A 25,331-nucleotide genomic window follows, 5' to 3' on the forward strand; every position below is an offset into this window, starting at 1 on the left:
CAAGAGAAGAAATAAATTTTAATTTAATTAATTTGCCCATGGGGTACGAGATAATTCCATCGTATTCTGTTTTGAATGGATTAATATGGCAAGAAAAGGAATTCCAAGTAAAACAAAGGAAATTTAAAAACATACTTGATTTTGACAAATATGTGGTTTTGGGATTTGATATTTTAATTTCATTTTACTACCATCTGCCGAGGTTAGTTTTTCAGTTGTTTTACTAAAATATTTTGTGATAATTGATCCTTCTTGGATGCAATTTAGATCAACACCAAAATCAATAAGCGGTATGATCTTTTATTTCATAATCATTAATTATTATGTTAACTTTTGAATACCATTTCATTAGTTTAATTTGATTAATGACGTTATAGGTGAGATCTTGACATTAATTTGAGTTTCAATTTTAAGAATGTTTAAATCTTCCTTTATTTCTTGATTTTCAGTAGTTAAGCTCTGGTTTTGGTATTTCAATTAGTTAATTAATATTGTTTATTTCATCTTGTAGATCTTAAGTGTTACTTCTTTTCTAATTTTGGTGAATTTTTCTAAAGTATAAGTATTATTTAAAGAAATTTTTAATTGTACTGGTTTACTTGTGTTATCTTGTGTAATTACTCTTTTAAATTTATTTAGGTATTCATATTTTTATTCTGGATTGTCAATTTCTGTAATTAGGTATATTAATAATAGTTCTTGTTCTTCTTGTTTTGTAATGACACTTATTCTTTTATAACATGAATCCTTACAAACTAGATTGATTTCAGGAGAATCATAATCGTTTTCTGACTCACTACCACTGTATGAATTTGTTATTATAATGTTATTCTCGATTTCAGCATTTTCTGAGTCTGAGTTTCTTAATTCTAAAACTCTAATAAAGTTTTATATTTCTTCGGTAGAGATTTTAACTGATAAATTGTACTTTTTACTTTACATGTATTGACATAATGACGAGTCTTTTGACATTTGAAACACTTAACTTTATTGTTGTCTTTGACAAAGGTATTATTACTAGGTTTTTTCGCCCAATGTTTTCGTGTTCTACCTTCTGTGTAGAACTTATGTGTGTCAAAATACCTTTTCTTTTTATAATTTATGTTATAGTTCATTTTGTTTGGAATTTTTTTTCTTTTTATAATTGTTTTTCCTTCAAGGTGCAATTGCAGTTAACCATATTGTTCACATAAATTGCAGAATTCATATTTAGCTGTTTTCTTTCATTTCTGGCTTTCTTAATTATTTTCATATCAATACACAATTTTAACCCTTCTCGTTGGATGATGGTCATTGTATTTCCATAAATTAGGTTATCGTAATCTATAATGTTGTTTTCATTGCTCTAGACTTGTCTAATTTTGTGACCAATGAAAATATATAGTCTCATTCTAGAGCGGAGCCCCGCTTTAAAGTTAAAGTGTAGTATTCTTTACTTAACTTATTTTTTTGTCGCCTTTTCATATCTCCACCGTTCAGTATCTAAGTATATATAAACTAATATGTTCATATTATCTTATATTTCTACCTCTCATATCTTTTGTTTATATGTTTATTTCTCTAATTTATTATTGATTTATGTTATTTTAGTGTGCTTATAGGCTTGTGTCAAATAGAAGAGAAAAGAGGCTCAAATGAGCTAACAAAGATTAAATGGCAATTATAAACTGTCAGAGTCTGCCTGTGCAGAACATCCAACTTTGCCGATGTCCTAAGAGCGTTACGGATTGAATCTGACCATGTTATATCATTGGAAAGATGCAGAAGTCTATTTTATGTAGAATTTTACGGATCTTGATTTCGATACTCTGAGAGGAAGTTATGATCGTTTGAGTAGAGGTCATAGCTGAAATCTGCTCGGGTCTGCTAACATTCATTGAGTTCTTCCAGTTGTGTGGCACAAGTTCATCCAATTTTTATACATCAAGCTCAATGATTCAAATGAAGATAAAAAGAGTACATGTATTCCTATTTTTACATGAGATATTTCAAGGTTTTTCCGTTCCATATCGAGTAAGAGGTTTGAAACCCAACTCTTATAAGGAAACTGAAGTCAAAGAGGAGCAAAAATCTTTTATATATAAGGGAGTACGAATTTCATATGAGGGAGGTATCTGGAGCACAATGTAGACACCAAAGGGGCAAAGACTATCCATCCATCTTCATCATTCCATTCTTTTATGTTTTTGTTATTTTTCCTTAGTTGTAGTTTGTTAAACTTTTTTTTAGGGTTAGGATGATGCCCTATCATGATTGTTTATGTATGATGTTTTATTAAGGGATTTATAGTTTCTTTATGATGAATGCTTGATGACTATTTGAATTGTATGCTTTATGTTTAAGTTCTTTGATAGATCATCTTAGGGCTTTGCATCTAGTAATTAGAAGATGAATTTGAGGCGTACCTGAAATATAATTCAACTTAGCTTCTTGTGATTAAGATTTGTAAATTACATTATTATCGTACCTGAAGTAATGGTTTGTATGATTCTCTTGTTTTCTAGAACGTAATGAGTCATGCATGTTAAATTTATACCCGAGAATGATAGACTGCATAGTTAGGATATACGACCTTTACCCGAGAGGGAAAGTATCATAAACTTAAGAAAATTATGGTATAAGTGATGTACCTGGACTTAGATACGTAAGTTGTCATCTAGAGAGATGAAAGAATCCATTAGTTGCATTGATACATATATATGATTGTTAGTAGTTGATTCTGATACCCTAGATTTCATCTTGTTTGTTTCTTCCTTTAACTCTCGTATTATTTGTTATTTGAAAACCCAAAATCTATGTTATTAGTTTAGATCAATTAAGTTAGGATTAAATCGATTCTCAATCTCTAGTTGGAATGACCTTGTATTTGCATATTATACTTACGATGATTCGTGCGCTTGTGAGTTATAATTAGAATTTCACAACATAAACACACAAACTCTATCTCTCTTCTATAAATCTCCCATCATGTAATTTTTGAATCCCACACATACGCTTTCCATACAAGGGTACTTGAATTCAAACTCACAAAATCCATCGAAAATAAATAACTAAAACCTAGGATAAGATGTACTTTCTAAATTTGATGAAAAATTGTTTGACAAAAAAAAACAATAAAAGAAAATGATGTGTTCTCAAGTCAGATCAATGAGACCTGAATGAAATTTGCAGTAAAGTGTTGGTGGGTTCTTTTTCTTTTTCTTTTAAAGAGTATTTTTGAAAAAATTCTTTTCAAGAGTGTTGCAAAGGTCATTTAATTTGTAATGGCCACTGGAACAACGCTCTTCTTTCTCAGTTCCTTGATAACAATATTGTGGACCAAATCTGTGGCATTTCAATTCCTTCTAGTTCCCAACAAGATGCTTTTGTCCCTCTGTGAATGGTTTTTTTCTATAAAATCTTCTACTTGATTTAAGCATGAAAAATCAGGCTCCTTCTATGACTCTCTTGCTCAAAAAGATTTAGAAACTTGATATTTGTCACACCCTGAATCAAAATCAAATAATGCACTCACATAGTGGTACAAAATTGAGCAGCAAGTAAATTTAAGCACTCTTAAGAGACTTACTACAAATAGTACAAGAATTACAAAACTCCTACCTCTAACTCAACATCTCTAACATATTATGTTGCGAACCTGAAAACCCCCACTTGCATATATAACCCTACACCATGGATTGGTACACCGGGTTGTAAAGAACAAAACCAGTAAGTTTATAAAGCTCGTATGAGTAAACCTGATTCAAGAACTCATCCTTATAATTCTTCAATATTAGCAACCTCACTTAATTCCACAAAATGCACTCACACAAAATACAAGTTAAAAATTAGTGATTCCTACATAAAAGCATAGTTAAAGAATTCAGAAGTGAAAGCAAATAAGATTAGTGTAATCCCTACATATAGTTTAGTTCAAGAGATCACTTGCATAAAAAGGAAAGAAGATAAGAAGAATTTAACAACTCAACCCAACATTCAAGACACAAATGCAACACACAACCATTGGCTCTAGTCCCTCATAAACACTAGAACCAACAACAACAAAATGAAAAAAATATTTATTCAAATCACAAAATTATATTCCTGAGGTTACAGTGACCATATCATCACCCCCATGAATAAATTGACAATAAATACTAGAGCTTTAACTAATAATCCCCACACCCGGCTAAGGTGTGGTTCCAACATTTGCCTAACGTCATTTAGGCCGCCACTAATGCAAAAAAAAAAAACAGAATATCACAAAGAAACAACACTTCTACCGGAATGTACATTTTCTTCATTCCGGTCCCTTCCGCCACATTATCAAATAACCACATTCAATTAACCCAAAATACACAATGATAACCATATATAATATAATATAGCAATGTGTATACGTATATTGTTATTACCATTAAATATACATATGCAAATAAACTATACTATGTTATATCAATAACCACAAGCACAAACCAATTTCATTCTCAACATTAACCATAGTCCATTTTCACCGAAACCCTTTAAAATCATTTATAACAATATCATTTACTTACCCATGAACCGTTGATGATCATGTTCATGTTATTTAAAACCAAAACATATTTTTAGAATCATTTATAAAAGTTTAATGATATATGGATTATGTTAACAACTCAAATTAAATTTTTATCAAGTGAGGTTTACTCACCTTATCTCCCGCTTTGCAACTTCTACAATGTCAAGTGAGGCTCTCTCACTTGCTTCGTCAATCACCTAAGTGACATAAGCTTCAGTTAGTAATAAATAAACCACAATAAACTCAACCAAAACGAATTCTCAAGTAATTGCCAAATTCCTAACTGCACCAGAACCATCTCCTCTATCCTAATGCCAAAATCATGCCAAGCTCATTTATACATAATCCGACGATCACAACCAAATGATCTCAACTTATCACTAACAAATCTTCACTTGGTTTACTAAAAAAGTTGTCATAGCTCTACCTATCTAACAACACTGAACAAAACATAAATTTAAATCTCAAAACTCAACCAAATTAGCATTCAAAACAGTAGCACTTGCTGCCAGCTCAACACCACTTCAAATCATCTCCTACACTTCAAAACTCAATTGAATTTACATCAAAAACAGTGGCACTGCTGCCCGCCAATCACCACCTCAAATCACCCCCAACACCTCAAACTTTGTACTCATACTGCCATAAACTCATTTAACCTACAAAACTAGTGAAGGGAAGGAGCTCTTTACCCGAAATGGCCATCATAATGGCTGGAGGACTGCCGGAACACAGCTGCAACTCTTCCTGTAGATGCAACAGTAGCTTCCTTAGATGTAGCTCCTTTCGACTTCCCCACTCGTGCAGATGTGATCCAAGGGGTGAAGGTGGTCGATTGATGGTAGCTTTGAGCCCCAGACTCACCAAAATGCCCACAACTCTGACGCCTATTGCTGCAGCAACTTGTGAGCTTTGTTACTCTTTACTCAATTGCCAACATAGCTCAAGTTTAGTACCAATAGAAAGATAAGAGAGAGATGAAACTAATGGGATAAACGACGCTTTATTTGGTGGCCGGATGAAAGAGAACAGAGGAAAGGAAGTTTGATGAAGTTTTGGGGAAGATGATGAACAGTACCGCGAAAAAAGGTGTGGCTGTTTCTCTTTTATGATTTATAGATTTTTTCAAATTAATAATCTCTAAAAACACTTTCGATTTCACCCTCGTACGATAAAATCGGACCATCACCAAATTACTAATCTTCAAAAACACTTGGAAAATGTAATATTAATTTTCGGGGTATTACGATATTGCTCCTAAAATAATTTTTTTTTGCGTGGCTTCTCCTTAGGAATAGGCTGAAGACAAGGGATAGATTGCACCGTTTCAGTGTTGTTTCCACCAATCTTTACCCCCTTTGTAATTTGGATGAAGAAAATGTGACTCATCTTTTCTTTAAATATCCTATTTCTATTCAATCTTGGAATTTAGCTTGCTGATGATTTTTTTTCAAAAGATGTATGATCTCTTTGCTAATAGTTTGACACGACCCACCCAAATATTAACCTAATATGTAAGTCGTGCGAGGACCACTATCTTATGAGCCATACCAAAATTTTGTTATAGTCTCCCTTGAAAGTAGTCAATCCTACCTGCACAAAAACAACACTTGTAAAATATCTAGTCCAATCTCAACATCTGGAGTCATCGTGCTTGTCATGCCCCCAAATCCGATACCACTATTATTTGGAAATATGGTTCCCGAATTAGTGGTGTGACCTTAAAACCAATAAAATTTCATCAATAAAACTTATAGAAATATATGTCTGAATAATACTTTTATTAGGAAACAAAATTAGAGTTATTTTACAATGCAGCGGATTTAAAAATACTGAAATCTAGCGAAAATACATGAGTCTCACATTTATTGTCTTGAAATAATAAGTGAAGAAAAACCATCATTTTATTTAGTAGATTCATCACATTCCCCAAGCATCTACTCATTACCTGAAAATAAGATTGTGTAGCATCATGAGTAACACAGACCCAATAAGTACATAATACATTCTTATAATAATTTGGCAAATGAGAAATTCAAATATGAACAACCAAGTGTATTTGGTTACACGAATTCTTACTTATGCGTATTGATATACATATCAGCATCAATATATTCAATCAATTGTGTGAATTTTCAAGAAAACTGGTAATTAATCACAAAATCACATGTTAGGGTTCACATTTACCCAAAACACGGATAAACCTCAACATACCGAGGCCAACACCAAAGTATGTATGTTCAAGGTCAATTCTCCTATGAGTATAATAGTGCACTATCTGTAGGGACTATGACCCAAGGCTAACTCACAAAGCATAAAATAATTTTACCAGCAATTCACTTATGTACGGGGTAGTACTAATCACCCGGCTTCACACCTCCAACTCAATAACGTCAATATTTAAATCCTAAAAAATATATATAATCTTACACCAAGATATAAATACTTATCAATAACTCAATGTATATATGAAATAAACAAGTTAATAAACTTGAAAATAAATGTGCAAATAAAGTAAATGTACTTTAAATTAAAATTAATTAGATAATATTAGTTAGTAGTCAAATGATTAGTAGTCATTTCTCCCATAATAAGGAAAGTCTTTGTCCAAAGTAGCAATTGTCATTCAAATAATAGTGTCAAAGTCCGTCAACTTTCCGAATCGATAACTCAATCAATAAACGTCCAAATTAGACAAGTGAGGAGACCATGTTCAAGGATTTTTTGTAAAGAATCCAATAAGATAAGTCATATAGTCCAGTTCAAAATCATTGAGTCCAAAAAGTTCAAACACAGTAGTAGTGCAGAAACCGATCATCAAGTTATCATCTTAGATGTCTACATATTCTACTTGTAACATTTATTATTATATCTTCTTAAACTTTCCAAATTAAAATTAGAGGTCTTATACATTAATTTGATATAAAGTTTGTGGAGATTGGTTAAGAAATGAGTGAGATATGGGTTTTTAAAGTTGTGAGTGTTACAAAAGATTTTTAGTGAGTTTATTAACTATAACTTTGATTAGCCATAACTTCTCTATTTCTTAACATTTTTGAGTGATTCAAAGCCTAAATTGAAGCATTTTTTATGAGGAATTTAATGTTATTGTTAACTTGGACAAACTCAGATGGTATAAAATACGAAAATATATCTCTTACAAAAACATGGTTTTTTTTTTCATTTTATCCTTAGCTATGCACTTTGATAGATCTAAAGAGGCAAAAGATTATAAAGATGTAAGTTGTATTTACCTTGAAATTTTCAGGGGTGAAAGAAATGTTTTGATGTGGATCCAAAGTTGAATTACTTTAATAAAGAAGAAACTTGTTTAGGAGAGAAGAGTGAAGGCTAACATTTTAGCTTGAGAAACCCAATGAGCTAAAAGTCAACTCTTGACCTCTCACAAAAACGTTTATGAGTAACTCAACTCCCGAACACCTTCGATTTCACCCTCGTTCAATACAGTCAGCCCCCCTTGGTGGCTTATTTCAATCCTTGAAGATATCAAGCATCTTGTGAAGGAGTTTGAACTTTGAAGACATCAAGTTTACTCACATCTTTAGCGAAGCTAATTTTGTTGTTAATGTCTTAGCTTGTTTTGGTCAGTATTTGTCTATTCCCATATATTGAACCAAAAAATCCAAACTGAATCGGTTTTTTTTTATTTCGGTTCGTTTTTTATTTTGTTTTTAGTTTTACAGATTCGATTTGGGTTTGGATATGTTTTTTTTTCGGTTTTCAAGTCTGCGTATCCACCCCTGTTCTCAATCTTGTTCTAATTATTATTTTTTTGTTATCTACTATCTATTAACTTTTAGAAATATTATTTCTTTCTCTCTATTATGTCTCTAGTATAAGTATTATTGGAATTTAAATATTATTGCTTTTTAACAAAGACTTAAATTCAAGGCGTGTATTTAATTAAACACCTTCAAAATTATTTTAAATAAATAAATAAAAAATCTAAAACAATAGAAAAAGCAGGCTGAGCAGTCCTTCTAGAAGGTTTGAAAAGAAAGAGCAACAAGTCTCCCTCTCTCTCCCTCAGTCGTTTCCGGTTCAGCTGTCCTTCTCTTTCCCTGGACTAGTATTCCAATATTTTTAGAATTTTATTAATGTGAAGGCTGTCTCCGACGCCACCCCATTACGACTTCTTCTTCTGGCCCCTGCTACTTTGTTAGTCTTCAACCCTCCCAATCATATTCAAGCCTTTGACCTCTTACATTTCCCATTCCCTTCCACTTCCTCCATTACACGCTTCTTCTCCTTCTTCATTCACCACCTCATACGTTAAGGAGACTCCCAGCTTTTCATCCTGTCTGTAACAAGACCATCTCTTGTTTCAGCTGTTGTACTCTTGAACGCTGTCTCTGATCTGATCCTGCTCTCCGATCATGACCTCAAACAGGCCTCTTCTGATCCCATCACCGAGAACACCCAACACCCACGACCTCCCCCCTACTCTCCCTCTATTTCCCGATTCAGCCAAACCCACTTCCGCCGTGGATTATTCCCAAAGCCCACAAGAAGAACCCACTCCTTCAAGTTCAAGACGCAGCATTTCTTCTTCCTCCATTCAATCCAAGCCGTCCATCCGCTATGGCTCCAGAGGAGCTGAATCCGAGGCCGCCGCGTCCCAGAAGGAAATGAACGATGAGGATGTCAGGATTATTCATATCAATCAAGTTGCCCACACCAATGAGAGGTTTGAGTTTTCTGGCAATTCTATTAGGACCACTAAGTACTCAGTTTTCACTTTCTTGCCTAGGAATCTGTTTGAACAGTTTCATAGAGTAGCCTATCTCTATTTTCTAGTCATTGCTGTGCTCAATCAGCTGCCCCAGCTCGCTGTTTTCGGCCGGGGAGTTTCCATTTTGCCATTAGCATTTGTTCTGTTGGTTACTGCTGTTAAGGATGCCTATGAGGACTACAGGAGGCATCGCTCCGACCGCATTGAGAACAATCGTCTCGCATCTGTCTTTGTTGACAATCAGTTCATCTTGAAGAAATGGAAGGATGTACAAGTTGGTGAGATCATCAAAATTGAAGCAAATGAGGGTATTCCTTGTGATATGGTTCTGCTGTCCACCAGTGACCCTACTGGTGTTGCTTATGTGCAGACTATCAATTTAGATGGAGAGTCCAATTTGAAGACCCGGTATGCGAAACAGGAAACCCTATCCAAGTTGCCCGAGAAGGACAGGATCACTGGGATGATCAAGTGTGAGAGACCCAACAGGAACATATATGGCTTTCAGGCATTCATGGAAATTGATGGAAAAAGACTGTCATTAGGTCCCTCCAACATTGTGCTTCGAGGATGTGAGCTTAAGAATACTCATTGGGCTCTAGGGGTGGCTGTATATGCCGGCCGTGAGACCAAAGTTATGCTCAATAGCTCCGGAGCCCCATCCAAGAGGAGTCGTCTTGAGACCCGTATGAACCGTGAGATCATCACACTCTCGCTATTTCTCGCAGTCTTGTGTACAGCTGTCTCTCTGTGTGCTGCTGTTTGGTTGAAGCGCGAAAGTGATAATTTGGAAGACATACTTTTCTACAGGAAGAAGGATTACTCTGGAGATGAAGTGAAGGATTATAAATATTATGGTTGGGGATTAGAAATTGTGTTCACGTTCCTCATGTCTATTATTGTTTTTCAGATCATGATTCCCATTTCTTTGTACATTTCTATGGAGCTTGTCCGGGTCGGTCAGGCTTACTTCATGATACGAGATGGGCATATGTATGATGAGGCTTCCAATGCAAGATTCCAGTGCCGAGCTTTGAATATAAATGAAGATTTAGGACAAATTAAGTATGTATTCTCCGACAAAACTGGTACACTGACTGAGAACAAAATGGAGTTTCAATGTGCAAGCATTTGGGGAGTTGATTATAATGGTTGTAGAGGCAGTTTGGAAAAAAACCAACTGGGGCACAATGTTCAAAGTAAGAAATAATCTCTTGAGACTATGCTGTGTTGTTATTTATAGTGGTTATTGTTTCTTTTACTGTATTCCAATTTCTTATTTGCTTTGTTTGGTATCAGTCGATGGAATTATTTTGAGGCCAAAGATGGCGGTAAAGGCTGACCCAGATCTTCTACAACTACTAAGAAGTGAAAAAGATACAACTGAAGGAAAACATATACACGAATTCTTCCTTGCGTTGGCCGCTTGTAATACTATTGTGCCTCTTGTTACAGACTCGTCTGAACAAAATGTAAAATTGATTGATTACCAAGGGGAGTCACCTGATGAACAGGCATTAGTTTATGCCGCTGCCACCTATGGTTTTATGCTTATTGAAAGAACATCTGGTCATATAACTATTGATATCCAAGGAGAAAGGCAAAGGTACAGTCTCATCTTTAAAGAAACTCATCAAAATATAACAGGGATTTGTGACTTTGGAAGAGCATCCTTGTATAATGCTATTTTTTAGCAAAATAGTTGACACTTAAAAACTTCCTTTTGAGAATAAAGCCCTTTTATATCTCCATTGTAATTAACCACTCATGGCAGTGCAGGTTCAGTGTTCTGGGTTTGCATGAATTTGATAGTGACCGGAAGAGAATGTCGGTGATTTTGGGGTGTCCTGATCAAACTGTGAAAGTGTTTGTAAAAGGTGCTGACACTACCATGTTCAGTGTAACAGACAAAAAGTTGAACTTGAACATAATACGTGCAACAGAATCCCATATTCATGCTTATTCCTCTCTGGGTTTAAGAACACTTGTTGTGGGGATGAGAGAACTGACTGCTTCAGAATTTGAGCAGTGGCACTCTGCTTTTGAGGCAGCAAGCACGGCTTTAATTGGCAGAGCTAATCTGCTTCGCAAGGTTGCTAGCAACATAGAGAACAATCTCATCATTTTAGGTGCCTCTGGTATTGAAGACAAACTGCAAATGGGGGTTCCTGAAAGCATAGATTCTCTAAGGACTGCAGGGGTTCAAGTGTGGGTTTTGACGGGGGACAAACAAGAAACTGCCATATCAATTGGCTATTCCTCAAAGCTTCTTACAAGGAGAATGACCCAGGTTTTAATTAACAGCATCTCTAAGGAGTCATGTAGAAGGAGTTTGGAAGATGCCATACTCATGTCTGAGAAGCTAATGACTGTGCCTGGCGTTGAACACAGTACCCAAGGAAGTTCTGGAGACGTTATATCTTCAGTGGCTTTAATTATCGATGGTACCAGCCTTGTTTATATTCTTGACAGTGAACTTGAGGAAAAGGTAATTGCTTCCCGACCTACAAGTTTAGTTTTCTAAATGTCTCTCTGATGTCTATAACTGATTTATTTTATTTTGTATTGCAGCTCTTTGAATTAGCAAATAGATGTTCTGTGGTCCTTTGCTGTCGAGTAGCTCCTCTGCAAAAAGCTGGAATAGTTGCCCTTGTAAAAAACAGGACTACTGATATGACACTTGCCATTGGAGATGGTAATTATTATTCTGTTTATCAATTACCAAAGTCCTTATTGTTTGCCAATTATCAAAGTCCTTATTGATGTTGGAAACTCGTTTTTGTGATATTATTAGGTGCAAATGATGTTTCAATGATCCAAATGGCTGATGTTGGCGTTGGAATCAGTGGCCAAGAAGGTCGACAAGCTGTCATGGCTTCAGATTTTGCAATGGGGCAGTTTAGATTCTTAGTGCCCCTCTTATTGGTGCATGGGCATTGGAATTACCAGCGAATGGGCTACATGTTATTATACAACTTTTATAGGAATGCTGTCTTCGTTCTTATTTTGTTTTGGTGAGTAAATCTTCATTAAATACAAATTTTCAATTCATGCATGCTATTAAATTCACATTATTATTCCACCTAGCATAGTTGGATGAGTATACGACTGTCAGTAGTGATTCTGCAGATTTCACTTCTTTACTTTAGCCCGAACTTATTCTTTAGTTATATCTTATTCTCTTTAAAGTAAACATAAATTATCGAGTGAAGTTACTGGCTCGGTTTAGGGTGCCCATAATCTGATTTGAGGATTCAAATGTGTAAGATATAAGTGTATTCCACATGCACACATATGAATAGAAGCTAGAAGAATGGACATGCCCCATTTGAATCTATTTTATGTCAAATTTATTGCCTGTGGTATTGCTGATGTTTGACTTGCGCTTGACACTTATCATAGGAAGTGTGGAAGAGAATCAGTACGATACCACTTTTTACTACTATTATTATTAATATTCTTATTACTCTGCTTATATTTTGATGTTGATGTATGCAGGTATGTGCTCTTTACTTGTTTTACACTGACAACTGCAATCACTGAATGGAGCAGCATGTTGTATTCTATAATCTATACTGCTGTACCTACAATAGTTGTTGGGATCCTTGACAAGGACCTAAGTAGAATGACCCTTCTAACATATCCTCAGCTCTATGGAGCTGGTCACAGACAAGAGTGCTATAACTCGAAATTATTTTGGCTAACAATGTTCGACACAGTATGGCAAAGTGTGGCTGTGTTCTTTATCCCCCTCTTCGCATACTGGGGTAGCACTATTGATACCTCAAGTATAGGAGATCTTTGGACTCTTTCGGTGGTTATATTGGTTAACTTACACTTGGCTATGGATGTTATTCGGTGGAGTTGGATTACGCATGCAGCTATCTGGGGATCTATTGTTGCAACTTGGATTTGTGTCATTGTGATTGATGCTATACCTTCACTTGTGGGCTACTGGTATGTCGTCTCATATTGTTGTGTTTAAATTCTAAGTATTTGAATTTTGCACAAACAGACATGCATTTTACACTACTGCATGACGTATATAAGTTGCTGTGGCAAACATTCATAATGTATTTCAGTCACAGAATGCATATGCCTTAGATTTATATGCCGCCTCCAACTCCTAAAGTCAATCAATGTGCAAATAGCGCACGATAATAGTCCAGAGAACATACTATTAAAGTGGATATTACATTACATGGAAGTTGTTATAATGTCTAACATAAATAATATATTTAATATGTATAAATATAAATGTTTTGTTGAATGGATATGTATAAATATACATAAGTAATGGAAAATCAGTTAATCTACAAGTTTATCTTTAAAGTTTGGTAGTGAGTTGCTTCTATCTAGTCAAAGCTGTCCATAATCTAAGCTGCTGAAAAGCTGTAGAGCTCATCCCTTGAACTGCTGAATTTCCAAAATTTGCGCTGTCGGTAGAGAAAATCTTTAACATTGAAATTTCTATCATGTATAAGATTATGTTTCTGCCACATAAAATTCATGTATATACTAGGTTATTTAGCCTTTCGTGCATGTAAAATAGCAATTGATCAGCTTGTGACGTACTAGGTTTCTGCATCTTACCACTTTATTTCCAAAGGCTCGATGAAATCGTAAAATACCTGTCATCTTTTCATGTATGTATTTACCACATGAACACTTGCATTGGACAATACTTGAGCACTAAGCAAGTCTCTCTCCTCGATGACTTAAGGTGTCTCACTGTCTCATAGAACAGGCACCAACAGAAATGTGTAGTCGAAAGAAGATTGGATGATGGATTTCATGTTTTAATTACCTCCTGCACTTTACATTACAGTTGGGAGTGTGCTCAAAATTCAATAAGTTTTTCACCATGCATGTAATATATGCATCATCTAGCACTGTTTCATCTCAGAGAACTTGACAACTTGGCTATACGTTATTCTAACCTCTTGAACTCCTGTATAATATTGCAGGGCCATTTTTGATGTCATGAAGACAGGACCATTTTGGTTATGTTTGCTTGCAATCATCATCACAGCACTCACTCCTCGTTTGTGTGTAAAGTATCTGTATCAGTACTATAGTCCCTGTGATGTTCAGATTGCAAGAGAGGGTGAGAAGTTTGGCAATTTAAGGGCTTCAAGTCCTGTACAAATAGAAATGGATCCAATCATGGGAACTCAGAGGAGCTGACAATTAAGGTGACACAATTCCTTTTAGCTCCCCCCTTCTTTTTTATTTTATTTTATTTATTTATTTCTGTCATTTGTAATATATATAATTCTTTAGGCTGCTTCAGAGCATGTCTCTTGGTTGCCTCATTTTCATTGTTTACTATCCGAAGGATAGATGTAGAGTAGCAGGCTTATGCTTTGTGTCCCTTTGTTGTAAGTTTTGTATCAAAAAAGATTCATCCAGTGTAATTAGCTGGCCATAAGATTAGAGATGATTAGACACGTTACTTGAAACCAGGTAAAGAGATATTTCAACAAAACTTTCTTCTGGCTGTCTGCCCTTGATGAGTCTGATTCTGGTTTGTCGCATGGCATTGTATGCCATTATAGAGGAAATCTGGATCTCCTAAAATTTAACGAAAACTGGAGTCTCATTCTATACTATACTATTTGAGTGCTGTAATTGGTTCTTTATTCCTTTATATTTAGCAATTTAACGAGAACTGGAATCTCATACCGACTGTTATAAGTTATAACTGGTTAAGTTCATCGGTGATTAGGGTTGCATCATTTCAGCACATTTTCATCGAGTACCGGACTTTGTTGTATGTTTTTATTTTAGTAAACAGTAGAGTAATCAAACTTCTGATCTAGACCATCTCCTCTAACCAAATGGGCAATCCTCCACCTTGACCAACCCTAAGGACCGACTGATACACTGTACATTTGGGATGATAGAAACTAAATAAAGATATATATATATATATATATATATATATATATATATAATCATTAACCCCGAAACAGAAAACGATAGATATACCAGTACCGAAACAAAACTGTAAAAGAAACAAACATTATGGACTTGTATTGGAGCTTGTACAATCTATTTTTTATCCTATTGATAGATCACATACAACAACTTACTGCATAGATTTGCTAAGTAATCCCTGGCGGGATAGATTTGAAGTCTAGCTAAAGTTATCTAGATACTCCAGACTCGTTGGGAATGGGATGATGAGATAGGGGAGTCTAGTGATGATGTTGAATCCTGGAGTTGTGCTGCAAACTGCAGATTCCAAAGGATATCTTCTACTGAAGGCCTCTCAGTTGGCTCATTGGACAGACACCTCACACATATCTCCATCATTGTCTTCAATGATTCATCTGAGCATTCCTTGTGCACTGCTGGATCAACAATGCTTCTTTGAGCTATGTCGTCAGTGGTTAAACTAACTAATAGCTGCAAAACCCAAAAAAATATTGCTGTTTATTTACATCAAAAGGAAAATTTGGATACTGTTTGAGCAAAAAAAGGAATCAATTGATCTGATAGTAAACACCCACAAGGTCTTTCAAGACACCCACTTCATTCTGGAACATGATGGGCCTCCCCAGAATGATTTCTAGCAAGATTACTCCAAAGTCATAAACATCGTTCTTGCACTCATGTTTCACCGTGTAACACAGCACATAGAAAATTATGATACCAGCTCAGACATTCCTTTCAAAATTAGCAGAGTAGACAGAGAGGGTCCGGTGTATTGTGAATCAATGTAGAAACAGTTGATAAAAAAATACAGGGCCTAATGACTGAGATTGTTAGCATCTACCACTATCTTTTTTTCTTTACTTCCAAAGGCATCACTATCTGGTTTAACAAAAACCAATAGTTGAAATGGAGTGGGAAACGTGGAATTGAAAAAATGATGCTGTACTAATTTTAAATGTACCACTATCTTATGTTTTTATGATAGTGTCATTGTTTGTAATGATCATTAACTGGCTTAGCGAATAATATCCGGTTGACAAAAAGACGTTAGAGGAACTTATATTGAGCATTTGCATTCCTCAGGAAGCAGCAATTAACTATGGCTGTTGTTGCAGACATTCTTTTAGGTAAAGACCGTAAAGTACATCAACTGGTCAGGTAAATTATTAAATGATTCCCTTAAATTTAGTAATTTGTAGAAAATGCTAAATATTTTTAAGGAAGCAAACTAATTAGAGTTAAGTTGGCAAAAAATGTTACTACCTTGCCTGAGAGGTTCCTTTTTGAGAGGAAGAAGCAACTAAAGTGCCCATCTGAAGAAATAAAAGACAAAGTTAACTTGAAGGACAAGGTCAAATGGAAACTCATTCACTAAAGCATATGTAAAGCTTGATGCCTTACCACTCCCCTGTTTTCAGCTAAAAGAGCATGGCTATAATTGCTTATTTTAACGTGAAGATCATGATCCATAAGGACATTTTTGATCTTTAGATTCATTGATTTTACACCAGGAACAATCCCTGTATGCAGAAACTGAATGCCCTTTGCAACTCCTATTGCAGCTACTATTCTTTGTGCCCAAGAAAGTTTTTTTCCTGGAGGTGCTTCTGCATAATGAAGTGTTACTGTGTTAGGGAAAATCCTGAAGGAATATTGTGTCTATGCAAAACCGTTATTAATTAAAAAGAAGGAAAACAGTTTTAGGAAGAACGTAACAGATGACTCTCCCTCAAACTATATTGTATGTATGCATAATCGTAGTCATGTTGAAAAGTTAGATAGGTTGAACCCAAGAAATATTTATTATAGATTATTGGAAGAATGTAAGTTGACATCTCATATGCTTGCATTAAGCATATAAAGAGTAAGGACACATTTATGATACCATGAACTGACTTTGAAGTACCATTTGTTGTTAGAAGTGATGATTAAGGCTACTTTACCAGAGACGCAGCCTCGTAAGGTCCCACTTGGGATGAACTCATATATCAGAAATAGTCTACTGACACTTGAATCGTCTGGATGGATCTCTAAGCAATGTCCAAGAGAGCTAACCAAATGGCTATGTCTCAGTTTTGAAATCAGCTCAATCAACTGTATAGACCTGCGGATTGTGCCTCTTTCTCATTTTCAAGCCTCTTATAGCCACAAGTGTTCCATCCAGGAGTTTCCCTCTATAAAGCTGATGTCATTGTTGGACGGAAACTACAAAAGTTAGGAGGCAGTTCCAGTTGGAAAATATGAACCTGTATTCTATTTTAGCGATTAAAAATAATAATTTTATATGAATTATTGTAAAGAACAAGAAGCATTGCTTAATATTAACCATGCAATATGCATATTAGGACCTTCATGATTGTTTTATGAAAAAGAAAAATCGCAGTCCAGTTCTTATCGAAACTGATCATTTGGAGGTTCAGGGACAGCTTTCTCCGCCTTCCGTTACTAGTACCTCTATGCTTGGCAGGATTTATGAAGATGCTACTATGGAGTATAAACTGTCAGGTAGTAGAGTAATTTCTGTCAAGTGTATAGCTATTAATTGCCGCTGGTCATTCGATACCTCCGCATGTGTCTCATATTAGATTGAGTTGTAACTGAAGTGTAGTTCCTTCAGATTTCCTCAATGAACTAAGAAGTAAAATCTTTTTTTCTTTTGTTTTTTTTATCAAAAGAAGTAAAATCTTAGGTTAGTTCTTCAATCACAAAAGAACTCTTGAGTATTTCTACTTGAAGTAGAAGACGGATAGACTCAATTAAGTAGAGAGCACTGAATTCAGAACATATCTTTGAAAACGTTTGTCTCGTAGGGAATTTGCATACCTGGCCATCTGAACCATCACCTAGTAGTGTTGAATCATCAAAGTTATCAGTAGCTTCCTTGAGCTCATCCAAAGCAAAAGTTCTATAAGCAGGAAGGCTAGCGCCCATTTTCATTGTTTCTGATATGTATTCTGCAAAAAAGAGACTATTAACAAGGATGGACATGATATGAAATCTCAAAAATATTCATGCAAAACCACTTTCAAATTCGTAGAAAAGTTCATTCTATATTAATTCTGTTAAGAACTCCAGATTCAGAAGATAAGCTATGAGCTCTGAACATATGAAGTGACGGAATGAGAAATGGACTTACTTGCATCTGAGAGGAGCTTAGCTGTATTCACTGTAGAGTGTAGAGGCAGTGTCTGTAATGAACCTTGTCTTAGGACGTTTAGTAGATTGATAGCCGGAAAACCGCTTAACCGTCACGAAAACTAGACCAACAAGAGCAATTCCACCAAGTATACCCTCCACTGCACTTAGTGCAATTACTTGCTTAGCATAATGTCTTTGATGCTCTTCCTTACTAAGCGGTATTTGTACAGCCAGAGCTTCATTGTGGCACATATTAGAAGGGTGCTGCTCCTGATTTTCATTTCTTAAGCAATTCTGTGTAAACAGAGAAGTCCTGCTCTTTTTGAGACAAGAAGGCAACTCCCCTGTCAAGAGATTCGAGGACAAATTGACAAAAGCAAGCTCAGGATTGCAAGACATGTTCTTGAGGAGTACTCCAGTGAACTTGTTGCCACCAATGTCGAGATAATTAATCGAAGGCAGAGATAACAACGATGGCACAAATGGTCCTACAAATCCATTCAATGAGATGTCAAGCTTCTGAAGCTGAAACCAGGAGGAGGAGTCTAATGTCGTGTGGATTCCTAACCGAAACTTGTTCTTCCTCAGCACAAGTGTGACTAATTTGTTAGGCAATCTCGGAAAATGTGGCCCGAAATAGTTGCCTTCCAAATCAAGAACTTGCAAGTCAAGTTGGTAAGATCAGGGACTTCCCCAGACTAGTAGTTGTGGGAGAGGGGACTACTCTAAGTGTTTGCAAAGATGAGAAAGAATATGGAAGAGACCCATTAATCGAATTGTTCTTCAAACTCAAAACAGACAAGACTGGCAGTGAGCTGAACCAAGCTGGGACTTGACCAGTGAACTTGTTGTGGTCAAGTATGAGTGTCTGAAGGTTTCTGAGGGATGAAATTTGAAGAGGGATGTTTCCACTCAAGTAGTTTGTACTGACATTGAGTATCTCCAGAGAAGATAGCTGAGCAATAGTAGGAGGTATTTGACCCCATAAGCCAAGAGAAGTTAAAGAGAGAACTTTCAATCCTTGTAACTGAGAAATGCTTGCAAAGAAAGACTGAGATGCGAAATCATTAGACAGTGGAGGAAACTCACTGTTGCCAGTGATGTGAAGCTGGGTTATTATGCCTTGATAACATGCTTGAGTCAAAGATGGGGTTGGTTCAATGCTGCACAGGCCTCTACCTTTCCTGCTGTACTTGAAGCTACTTAAAGCTGAAGGGTAGTTTAGAAGCTTCTGGATTTCCACAAGGCTCTGCCATTGGGACTGGGATTGTTGTGAGTGATGGAAATAAAGCAAAAGCACCAACAGGAAGAAGAGAAGATGTGAAGGGTAAATAGATTTTCCCATTAATGACCCAGAAAACTTCAAACCAGAGTCGAAGCTTTTCAGCACAAGTTGTTCAGGGCTCTATTGCTGTGATGTTACCCTCTCTTCTTCTTGGCTTATACCCAGCAGCATAATTTTGAGAACTGAATGAATGAATGAGGATCACTAAAGATGTCATCTTTAACTGCATTACTTAGTTTTAGTACTCCCCAATGTAATTATATCTCTATAATTTTTTTTATTGTCTTATTCACTCTAGCTTCTCTCTTCAATAATTAAAGTTTTGAACCCAACTACTCAAAAATGTGCTAATTATGCTGATTACCAGATTACCACCAACCTACCTAGCTAGATATCTATTTAATTTTGCTGCTACTTTCTGTCTTTATCTCATGCACTTACACCTCACAGTCTCACAGTCATAACTCATAGGTGGCTGCAAACTATGCTTTCCACTTCCATCTCATCCAGTTCATTTATAACAAGTACTCTGATATTAAGGCACATATTAGTTTTCTATGACCAAGGCCAAGTAGAATATGCAGCAAAACATAAATGCCAATTTTGTAAGTGAGACAAAAAAGCACACTTAAATAGATAAATACTAGTGCAGAATTCAAGGATAATTTATACAATATTGCAGCATTTCTGCAGTAAATATTTTCTATAATTATTTTCCCACAGAAAAACAAAAAACATAAAGGGTCATTGTATATTGTCATCTGCATGGATTTTCAGACCACGAAATAAAATAAAGAAAGAGACAACATGTAATACCTGATGCGTGCTAACAACATGAAGGGGTTCACGGGAGCTTATTAGCTTATAGATGTTGTAGAATTAAGACGCGGTACTTGTTTAATTATCAAAATATAAAGGTGAGGAAGCTAACAACATCACTTGCCTAGAGTAGTAGTGGAGAGAAAAGATGCCCCGGAAAATAACCCCTCATGTTTTCTTCCAAAGTTTTTGCATGAGACTGAGGGCGGCTTTTATTAACATTTGGAGATTTGTCTAACACCCAAGTTTGTTTCCAGCTGAGTAAGGGGCACGGTCTTTCATTACCCTGGTGCATGAGACCAAATTGGATCTCAGAGAACTATTGACTGACAAACATCTCGGTGATGGAGTCGATAGGGGGCTTGCCCTCCGTAGTTCAACAAATGAGTCATACCATGTTCACTATCTCTGAAATAGCTATCTGGCTTTCTGAAACAACGTTTCAGACTTGTGTGTAGGCATTAATACTTAGGCTGCACGTCCACCTTGGTTTACAACTTAGAATCAATTGATCATTTAATTGTTTGAATGACAACTTAAAAATGTTGAAGCATGAAATCGATTGAAAAGTAACTTCTAAAAAAAAATTCGTTTTGAGATGAGAAATTATAACACACTTAAACATAAGATTTGACAATATGTTGGATTGGTTGTTAAGCTAGTTTTCGTTTATTTTCTCCCCTTAACTTGTGCTTGTTATATTTGAATGACTTTTAACATGTTTGTGACTTGTATATATCAATGTCCTAACTGTCTTCTCTAACTTTTGCATTACATCTTAATGATCTCATTCTAATTGTATTCATTCTGCATTGCATTCATTTTGCATCTCATTCATGTTGCATTTTAAATTCCACAGAATATCATACGGCTAGAGGAACATAGTCTCTTAAGGACCTCGTGTCCTATGTTATATTTGGTAGGTTCCCACTTTCACTAATGACTTTAATTGAGATTCTACAGATTTATAGTGAAATAACCAACAATGAGCTCGAGAATATCCTACAAGGTTGAACAACAAAATGGCGGAGGAGAAACCCCATAATGTGTCACCTACAAAATGATTGAAAGGAAAACTCGATCTAAACTATTAGACTTTAAACTTAAGCGCTTGCTGGGAGGCAACCCAATTTGTTTTCTTTTATATTTATCTTTTTATTTGGTTATTGTTTTTAGTATTTTTCTTCTTTTTGATATGTTTTGTGTTTGTGTCAATTAGTTTTCGAGAAAATGTGAAGAAGAGCCAAAACTTTTCGATCAACATAATCTGGTAGAAACAGTTCGGCGACTTGGGCAAGCTGTAACTCCTAGCTTACAGGGAGTTCGAATGTGGGCGTTATATGAAAAAAACGGTCTTCGAGTCTAGTTTCTGTATCTTTTTACAGAATTGGATTTAGAGGGCTACATCATTCCCAGTTGCAATTTGAAGGCAGCAAGGTCGTGTCAGAAATTCAGAACTCGTGCAGTTGCAGTCCGGAAACGGCGAAACAAGGAGTACTTCCGGCCTAACTGGACAGTCGTGCCATATATGGATTGAAAACTTGTTGTGTTTTCTTCAACTTTCATTCAGGCCACTTTTCCATTCCGGCTGTTTACGTCAACGGAAATCAGGTATAAAGAGGTAAAGGTCATTCCAGTTTTTGATTCTATGAACCTGTTTTTCGTGACAAATTTGCAGGGACATAACTTTCTCCTCATTGGGAGTTAGCGGACGTGTTTTATATGCTTTGAAAGCAAGAAAACATCAGCTTTATTCCCACTGTTGTCTTACTGATCGGAGATTATTTTCAAACGTTATTAAGCATGGAATGCAGGCTGTTGGACCGCGCCATGGGGGAGCTTTTCTCATATTGTTCTCCTGTTTTTTATTTTTGTGTCTTTGTTTCCTTCCACTATGCTTTTGTCTTTCATTGCATTATTTATTTTTGACATTCATTGAGGAGAATGAATGATTCGAGTGTGGGGAAAGGTTTACATTTTAGAGTCATAAAATAAAAATAAAAATAAAAATTTTATATTTTCTGTTGTGTTTTTGTTTTGTTTTGAGTCTTAGGTATGCCTTTAATTATCTATGATGAGTTGATCTTTGAATGATTGGTTGATAGATGATCACAAGATTGGAAATTGAATAAGTGTGACGTTCTTAATGCGTTTATGCCATATTCTTTGTTACCTCTTATTTAGTATGTTTTAGTTTCTTTTGTATGAATAAGTGTCTAGATAGATCTTATATCGATTATGAGTGAACTGATGATTAAATCGTGCTAAGTGTTAAGAATCCTTGTTGAGATATGATTCCTTGTTCGAGTAGGATTCATCATTTCCTATTTCTTTGTTTCTAACGTACTTATTCTTATTAGGAAATACAAGAGTCAATCCATGTTGGAGAAGGAAAGCAATCCTAGTTGCGCAAGGAATAAGGAGAAGAAGATATGCACTTAAAAGCTCAATCCATGCAAGAGTCAAAATGTTGTCAAGATTCATAGTCCAACTTCGACGGGCTCCCCTAGATAGCTTTGATCGAATTAGAAGATGTACCATATATGGATGGAAACCAGTGTGAGTCTAGTTTCTGTAGGATTTGGAATCAAATCAATATCTTATTCATACAGGGAGATATGACCGAATCATTACTCGGATATCCAGTGGGCTCGACAGAATTATCTCAGCCATTGATTTGCTTTTGATCCAAGGGCTATGAGCGAAACTTGGGACCTTGTTTCTCCTACATATAGGGCATGAATATATATCAGAATCACCATAAATTCCTGCACCAAAGAATGTCAAAGAAAGCATACAGCAAATTAATGAGTAGAGGTAAGAAAATTCAAATAAGGCTGTAACAATTAAGACTCTTGCTGCCTCCCTAATTCAAAAGATGAAATTTGTGCAAAAGAAATCAGCATTAAAGGAGGAAGAAGATATGCAATTAATATCTAATCCTTATAGAAATCATAATTCTGGTAATGCAGATCATCTAACTTTGACGGGCTCCCCTGGAAAGCTCTCAATGATTCAGACAATTCATGATATATGGATGAAAATCTATGGGAGTCTATTTTCAAATGCCGTTGGAATCAGCTCAATATCTATTTTCTAGATAAAGTTATGGCCAGAACAAGCCACAAATGTCAGAGCTGCCGAATTGAGAAAATCAAGGAAACCTCAACCAATTTGGTTTGAACTTTGTGGACTTTGTGGCCAGCCTCCATTGCGTTTTGTTTTTTTTATATATAGCAACTCATTTCCACAGAAATACATCTCCTTGCACACAAGTATAGCCAAAACTTTGCCCAAACACTTTCATTCACCAAGAACCATAGAATCCGAATTCACCACCCTTCACCATATTTTATGTCCAAAGTTTGGGAGCCTAGGATACCATACTCTTGAAGATTTCGCGCTACCTTTGTAAGGAACATTGGGAGGAGAATTATAAAGTGTAACTCTATGATCTTCATGTTTAGTTTTCGGGTTTTTATGTTGTTGTTCTTGGATGATTTATGTTTAGGTTTTGTTAAAGTTATTTTTATTCTTGTCTATGAGATATTTGTAACTTTTGAATGACATGATGAATTAAGGTTTTTGATTTTAATTCAATGATTTTAGGTTTTTTGCCGTGAGTTTGTGTTCATGTTCTTGACTAATTTTCGGTGTGTTCTTATATTGCATGTGCGATTAAGACAAGTAGTTGATGTTGCATATGTTAATCATTCAAAGCTAGTAACGATTATGATACAAGTAATGGATTAATTGATTGTTCTTTGTTCTCCCACCAATTATGATCTTATGTTCGACATTGGATAGGTGCTTTAAACATGTTGATTTCTTTTTGTGATACGTAATTGCATGATGAATTAGTATGTTAGATTTCGTAGCAAGAAAAGTAGTTAAGCTCGATAATATCCATGTATTAGGAACCAAGTAGGAACTTAAGATGAACTATGATACTTACGGCATGAATATGATTGAGAGTAGATTTCGTTACCTTTGTTCTTATGTTATTTGTTTTGTAATTGCTTATGTGTTGTTTGGTTGATCACATTTATATATTAGTTTAGGTTTATTTTATGTTTGATTCGAACTCTTATAAATTCGTTGTTAAATATTTGTGATTCTTTGCCCTGGATGGATCCCCGGTTTGTGAACGATACCCTCTTACTTTATACTACTAACGATGCTTACAGGGTTAATATTGATCTCGAGTAATCGAACCGATCAGTAGGGTCATGTTTATCCGATATACCTTAAAAGTTAGGGTATCATTTTCTTTTGAACTTATATATACTTATTTATACAAACTTATTTTCTAAGGTTATAAAGCAAAGTGCACATACGGCCTATGTAGTCTAGACACAAACTCATTCCTTTGTTTCAGAAGGCTGGACAACTAGATTCATAGTAGTTGCAAGGCATGACTCATTTGTTGGTAACCATGGAGGCTACACCCTTAAAATCATGTCTCCTTTATCGACTTCATCACCCAAATGTATGTCAGTTTATGAGACTCTGAGATCTAATTTTGTAGACCTTGAACATGGTAATGAAAATAGCATGCTCCTTACTCAGCTTGGAATAAATTTGTGAGTTAAACTGCTCGCAAATTGTTAATAAAAGCCGCCCTCAACCCCAAGTAACTTGAGCAAGGTACAAATGGAGGGTTAATGTTAATATTAACAAAATTGACTTTACCTATTCCGTTTGCTTTAAAACTTACACTAAACTAAGAATTAATAAATATTTAACTTAAAAAAAATTAACCAAGTGTAACAAGTATTCCTATATGCATACTACTACAAAATTGTAATATTTAACACATAAATGAATAATAAAAAAACAAAAAAATTTTGTTTACAATT

The 25,331-nt window shown here is 35.4% G+C and overlaps 1 protein-coding gene and 1 pseudogene across 2 annotated transcripts; one reads left to right on the top strand and one right to left on the bottom strand.

Annotated features, from left to right (window-relative positions):
• Positions 1 to 8,664: 8,664 nt before the first annotated feature.
• On the top strand, positions 8,665 to 14,911 carry LOC126803215 (phospholipid-transporting ATPase 1). Of its 2 annotated transcripts, XM_050530994.1 has the most exons (8): positions 9,060 to 9,245; positions 9,356 to 10,489; positions 10,590 to 10,896; positions 11,070 to 11,778; positions 11,862 to 11,985; positions 12,085 to 12,304; positions 12,789 to 13,247; positions 14,258 to 14,911. In XM_050530994.1, the coding sequence occupies exons 1-8, from the start codon at positions 9,194 to 9,196 to the stop codon at positions 14,475 to 14,477; spliced, it is 3,225 nt and encodes a 1,074-aa protein (XP_050386951.1). In that variant the 5' UTR covers positions 9,060 to 9,193; the 3' UTR covers positions 14,478 to 14,911. The 2 variants fall into 2 exon arrangements, with proteins under 2 accessions (XP_050386949.1, XP_050386951.1); XM_050530992.1 differs by having other exon boundaries at positions 8,665 to 10,489; positions 14,258 to 14,910.
• Positions 14,912 to 15,268: 357 nt separating this feature from the next.
• LOC126803218 (probable inactive leucine-rich repeat receptor-like protein kinase At3g03770) lies at positions 15,269 to 19,845 on the bottom strand (annotated as a pseudogene).
• Positions 19,846 to 25,331: the final 5,486 nt, after the last annotated feature.

This window comes from Argentina anserina, chromosome 7, assembly GCF_933775445.1.
Source record: "Argentina anserina chromosome 7, drPotAnse1.1, whole genome shotgun sequence".
NCBI classification, from domain to species: domain Eukaryota; kingdom Viridiplantae; phylum Streptophyta; class Magnoliopsida; order Rosales; family Rosaceae; genus Argentina; species Argentina anserina.

Coding starts and splice junctions, on each gene's coding strand:
- LOC126803215 (XM_050530992.1), top strand. CDS start 8,935: ATGACCTCAAACAGGCCTCTTCTGATCCCATCACCGAGAACACCCAAC. Junction 12,305..12,788: donor TTCGTTCTTATTTTGTTTTG/GTGAGTAAATCT, acceptor TGATGTATGCAG/GTATGTGCTCTTTACTTGTT. Junction 13,248..14,257: donor CCTTCACTTGTGGGCTACTG/GTATGTCGTCTC, acceptor ATAATATTGCAG/GGCCATTTTTGATGTCATGA.